The sequence below is a fragment of the Salmo salar genome, chromosome ssa03, assembly GCF_905237065.1.
Source record: "Salmo salar chromosome ssa03, Ssal_v3.1, whole genome shotgun sequence".
In the NCBI taxonomy this organism is placed as follows: Eukaryota; Metazoa; Chordata; class Actinopteri; order Salmoniformes; family Salmonidae; genus Salmo; species Salmo salar.
In genome coordinates this window covers 17,464,555-17,470,554 of record NC_059444.1, presented here as the reverse complement: position 1 = coordinate 17,470,554, position 6,000 = coordinate 17,464,555, and the positions used below count along the sequence as shown (strand labels likewise).

Below are 6,000 nucleotides of genomic sequence, written 5' to 3'. Positions count from 1 at the left end.
TCTTGTTCTAGTGGGAGTGTGTTGGTTTAGCTGGAGTCTCTGCCACCTGAATGAAGCTCATTACCGGGGAGTGTGTGTGCATGTGGGGAGCGCTTTATTGCTTTCCTTTATGAGTTATCAGGGCTTTATTAATGCCAGTTGTCTGTGGATGGGGGCTGCTTTAATGTCCCGCGTTATGACTTATCAAAGACTTGGCCAAGGTTAGAGAGGCTCAAAGACAGGACACAGAGACGCGGAACAGTCTGTTCAGACGGGAGATACTCAACGTTGCTGTAACACCCTGAAACAATTAAACACATGCTTGCACGCACCGCTGTACACATGCATGCGCGCACACACACACACACACACACACACACACACACACACACACACACACACACACACACACACACACACACACACACACACACACACACACACACACACACACACACACACACACACACACACACACACACACACACACACACAGCCCCCTGCACCTCGCTGATTCAGAGGTTACATGGAGGTACTGGTGGATGTGCCAGGAGGCCTGCTTGCCGTTGTTGTTTGCCAAGTCTGCGATGTCTCCGCTGGCGAAAACCCAGGGCTCACTGCTCTGCATGGTCTCAGGGTGCAAGTTTGGGGTGCCCCAGTGGTTCAGCTTGATGGGAGCCATGGCCTTCTGGACTGTTCACAACAAGACATAATAGACATGGTTAATATGACATTATTACAATAGACAGAGGGGTCAGCAGACTGAGGTTGTGTTATAGTAATACCGGAGCAGAACAATGCATTGGTGTACTGTATAAGACATTACAGGGGGTATACTAGATATACTTGAACTTGATATTAATCAAAGATGGAAAAACCCTGTTACTGTGGTCTCTGCCATATCCTCTCAAAGAACCCCAGAACCTTAGTGATACCACTGAGCCCTGCTGCGTTTGTCTTTTCTCTCAGAATTTCCCTCCTATAACCGCAGGAGCACACAGTTTCTCTCACTGCCTGACGCACACGCACACGCACACGCACACGCACACACACACACACACACACACACCCTTACTGTGGGGAAGGCTGTGAAGTGTGACATGTCTGAAAGATCCTGAGATCTCCTTAAATAACATCACTTCTTCCACAGACCCCCACTCTATCTCTATCTCTGGAGAAAACTCCACTGGCAGATGCTGATTGCTGAGCTCCATTAGTGAGAGGAATCCATGCTGTCATATGGGCCTCAGTCAGACATGCACCAAGACTACACACACACACACACACACACACACACACACACACACACACACACACACGTAGACAGACATACAGACATGGATGGAGGCATGCACACACACACTCACAATATTTGACCAGTCTATTTAAGAAGAATCCACTCTTATGAAACACACACATTCCAGGAATGTCCATTTATCTTTATGAGCGACAGCGAACACAGATAGAAAATGCTTCATCGTCACGGCGATGGCCCTCTCAGCAGTAAAAAGGACCGGTCGTCTGCCTGTTGCCCCGTCATCTAATCATGTTCTTGAAACACGGTGCCCCGCCCCCTGCAGATTGCAGGGCCTATTTTCTGGCGATCTCAGCCTTTTTTCTACCCAACTACTGTCACTGGCTGTCTCCTCTGTAAGCTGCTGAAGTCAATGGGTGATTCATACTGTACAGCTACTAACTACAGTTGAAGTCCCGTGTGGCTCAGTTGGTAGAGCATGGTGTTTCCAACGCCAGGATTGTGGGTTCGATTCCCACGGAGGACCAGTACGGGAAAAAAATTAAAAAAAAATAATGAAATGTATGCATTCACTACTGTAAGTCGCTCTGGATAAGAGTGTCTGCTAAATGACTAAAATGGAAGTTTACATACACCTTAGCCAAATACATTTAAACTCAGTTTTTCACAATTCCTGACATTTAATCCAAGTAAGAATTCCTTGTTTTAGGTCAGTTAGGATCACCACTTTATTTTAAGAATGTGAAATGTCAGAATAATAGTAGAGAGAATGATTTCTTTCAGCTTTTATTTATTGCATCACATTCCCAGTGGGTCAGAAGTTTACATACACTCAATTAGTATTTGGTAGCATTGCCTTTAAATTGTTTAACTTCAGTCAAACTTTTCGGGTAGCCTTCCACAAGCTTCCCACAATAAGTTGGGTGAATTTTGGCCCATTCCTCCTGACAGAGCTGGTGTAACTGAGTCAGGTTTGTAGGCCTCCTTGATCCCACATGCTTTTTCAGTGCTGCCCACACATTTTCTATGGGAGTGAGGTCAGGGCTTTGTGATGGCCACTCCAATACTTGACTTTGTGGTCGTTAAGGCATTTTGCCACAACTTTGGAATTATGCTCGGGGTCATTGTCCATTTGGAAGGCCCATTTGCGACCAAGCTTTAACTTCCTGACTGATGTCTTGAGATGTTGCTTCAATATATCCACATAATTTTCCTACCTCATGATGCCATCTATTTTGTGAAGTGCACCAGTCCCTCCTGCAGCAAAGTACCCCCACAACCTGATGCCACCACCCCCGTGCATCACGGTTGGGATGGTGTTCTTCGGCTTGCAAGCCTCCCCCTTTTTCCTCCATTATGGCCAAACAGTTCTATTTTTGTTTCATCAGACCAGAGGACATTTCTCCAAAAAGTAAAATCTTTGTCCCCATGTGCAGGTGCAAATCGTAGTCTGGCTTTTTTATGGCGGTTTTGGAGCAGTGGCTTCTTCCTTGCTGAGCGGCCTTTCAGGTTATGTCAATATAGGACTCGTTTTATTATGGATATAAGGTCCTTTGCTGTTGTTCTGGGATTGATTTGCACTTTTCGCACCAAAGTACGTTTATCTCCAGGAGACAGAACGCGTCTTCTTCCTGAGCGGTATGACTGCGTGGTCCCATGGTGTTTTTACTTGGGTATTATTGTTTGTACAGATGAACGTGGTACCTTCAGGCGTTTGGAAATTTCTCCCAAGAATGAACCAGACTTGTGGAGGTCTACAATTATTTTTCTGAGGTCTTGGCTGATTTCTTTTGATTTTCCCATGATGTCAAGCAAAGAGGCACTGAGTTTGAAGGGAGGCCTTGAATTACATCCACAGGTACACCTCCAATTGAATAAAATAATATAAATTAGTCTATCAGACGCTTCTAAAGCCATGACATCATTTTCTGGAATTTTCCAAGCTGTTTAAAGGCACAGTCAACTTAGTGTATGTAAACTTCTGACCCACTGGAATTGTGATACAGTGAATTATAAGTGAAATAATCTGTCTGTAAACAATTGTTGGAAAAATTACTTGTGTCATGCACAAAGTAGATGTCCTAACAGACTTGCCAAAACTATAGTTTGTTAACAAGAAATTTGTGGAGTGGTTGAAAAACAAGTTTTAATGACTCCAACCTAAGTGTATGTAAACTTCCGACTTCAACTGTAGGTAAGAATTAGAGGGGTATTTATCTACTATCTGCCACTATCGTATCCCCTTTCTCTATGTATTTGTCCTCTTATTTGACTGTACCCTGACTTTGTGTTGAAACTCACAGAAGTGGTGAGTGGAGACAGTTATTAAATATTAAAGTATTAGACCCCTCACTAAAGGCTTCAGTCATACAAAAACTATACTTAAATGCGAACTGGTTCTTCTAGTAGATTAGTAAGAATGACTCACCCCATGTTCAAGAATGGCCTTTTTCCCTTTATTCAGATTACATTATCCAAATATCACTATTTTTAAAACAAGCCTTAGAAAGTTGGTTGCTATCCAGTTTAATCCACCAGAAAAGACAGAACAAATAATACAGCAAATATTATGGTTAAACTCAAATATACTAATACATTTTTTTAAAAACGGTTTAAAAATGGTAAAATCTTTGTAAATGATATCATAAATAGGACTGGTGGAGTTATGTCACACATGCAGCTAACAAAATATATGGATATGTCTGCTCTATTCAATATTATAACCAACTAATTGCAGCATTACCGCAACAATGGAAGAGGCAAGTGGAAGGAGGAGAAGGTAAGGAACTAGTCTGTCAGCCCTGCATTGAAGACCAAAAGTGGTTGAAGAAAATTGTGATAAATAAAAAAGTATACCAGTTTTATTTAAGAACAAAAGAATTACAGCCTGACAGGTTGCAAATAGTTGGGAAGAGATTTTTGATGTACCGATTCCATGGCACATGGTTTAGAAACTGATACACAAAACGACGCCGGATTCAAAACGTTGAGTTTTTCAATTTAAATTATTATATCAAATTCTTGCAACCAATAGAATGTTATATATATGGGGGATACAAGCATCCCAGCTCTGCAGATTTTGATGCGAAGAGACAGGATCATTAGATCACTTGTTTTGGTACTTCTATATGTAGCTTGTTTTTAGTCGCAGGTTCAGGAATACCTGAAGAATTCCAACATTTATCTGGAGCTAATTCTGCAAATATCACTGCTGGATGAATTGCAAAACATTTTATCGTTGATTTACAATCTATAGAAACTATAAGAATAGAAAGATTCAGGACTTTTGTGAAACATCAAAGCATAGTTGAAAAATATTGGGCTAATAGAAATCCAAACTGGATAGTGTTCAGAGATGGGAGGGGTTGAATGGAGCTGAAGGGTGGGACAAAAAATATGTAAATAAATAAATTAACTAATTTAAAATATATTGTGTCCGTAAAATGTATATATACAAAAATATAAATGCAATATGCAACAATTTCAATGATTTTACTGAGTTACAGTTCATATAAAGAAATCTGGCAATTTAAATATATTCACTAGGCCCTAATCTATGGATTTCACATGACTGCGCAGGGGCACATCCATGGGCGGGCCTGGGAGGGCATAGTCCCAACCACTTGGGAGCCAGGCCCAGCCAAAAGGGCTTTATTACAGACAGAAATACTCCTCAGTTTCATCAGCTGTCCGGGTGGCTAGTCTCAGATGATCTCAGAAGGTCCTGCAGGTGAAGAAGCCGGATGTGGAGGTCATGGACTGGTGTGGTTACACGTGGTCTGCAGTTGTCAGGCCTGTTGGACGTACTGCCAAATTCTCTAATGTTGGAGGTGGCTTATTGTAGAGAAATTAACATTACATTCTCTGGCAACAGCTCTGGTGGACATTCCTGCAGTCAGTATGCCAATTGTACACTCCCTCAAAACTTGAGACGTCTGTGGCATTGTGTTGTGTGACAAAACGGCACATTTTAGAGTGGCCTTTTATTGTCCCCAGAACAAGGTGCACCTGTGTAAATATTATGCTGTTTAATCAGCTTCTTTATATGCCTCACCTGTCAGGTAGATGGATTTCTTAGCAAAGGAGAAATGCTCAACAACAGCAATGTAAACAAATTTGTGCTAAAATGTGAGGTAAATAAGCATTTTGTGCGCATGGAAATTTACAGGGATCTTTTATTTCAGCTCATAAAACATGGGACCAATACTTGTTCAGTATAGTATGTATAAGCCTAAGTATTGTTGTCCATTAGGGGAGGGATGATAGCGTTAGGGGAAAATAATATAGAAGGAAAATATATTAAATATATTTACCCAAACATATATTGGGGACTGGAAATAATGCAGACAATTACATTGATAGAAGCCACAAGCTGTCTGCAATAGTAAGGCATGCACACTCACTGGCCCTCCAGAAATGGAGAAATGCTGCCTCTGAATGCTCTATTTCTCTATGGATTCTTGTGAAGGAAATCTCATACAGTGTTTCCAGGTATGTTCCAGGCCACCATACAGGGAAAGGAAAGTATGGAGAATGGATTGTAGGGAGAGCAATACGTTCCCTGTCCTGGCAGGCTCTTTACTGGGGCATTAACACTGCAGCTAACAATTACAAGACCTTGGCTGCTTCAAAGGACAGATATCAGCTGAATGCAGGGTCTCGTTGTGGATTTGGATAAAATGCCTGGCATGTTACTGTATGATCCGTTAAGTGCAGGGGTGTCCGGTACATGACAAGGGTGACTGAAAAATTTTGATTAGACCACA

The 6,000-nt window shown here is 41.8% G+C and overlaps 1 protein-coding gene and 1 non-coding gene across 2 annotated transcripts in view; one reads left to right on the top strand and one right to left on the bottom strand.

The window, feature by feature from the left end:
* Positions 1-211: 211 nt before the first annotated feature.
* LOC106598776 (dihydropyrimidine dehydrogenase [NADP(+)]) overlaps positions 212-6,000 on the bottom strand; it is an 81,044-nt gene continuing 75,255 nt past the window's right edge. The window contains 2 exon segments of the mRNA XM_045716021.1: positions 212-280; positions 506-672. Coding sequence (XP_045571977.1) covers positions 212-280; positions 506-672 — 236 coding nt within the window.
* trnag-ucc (transfer RNA glycine (anticodon UCC)) lies at positions 1,688-1,770 on the top strand. The gene has a single exon. It is a non-coding gene; the product is annotated as a tRNA-Gly (tRNA).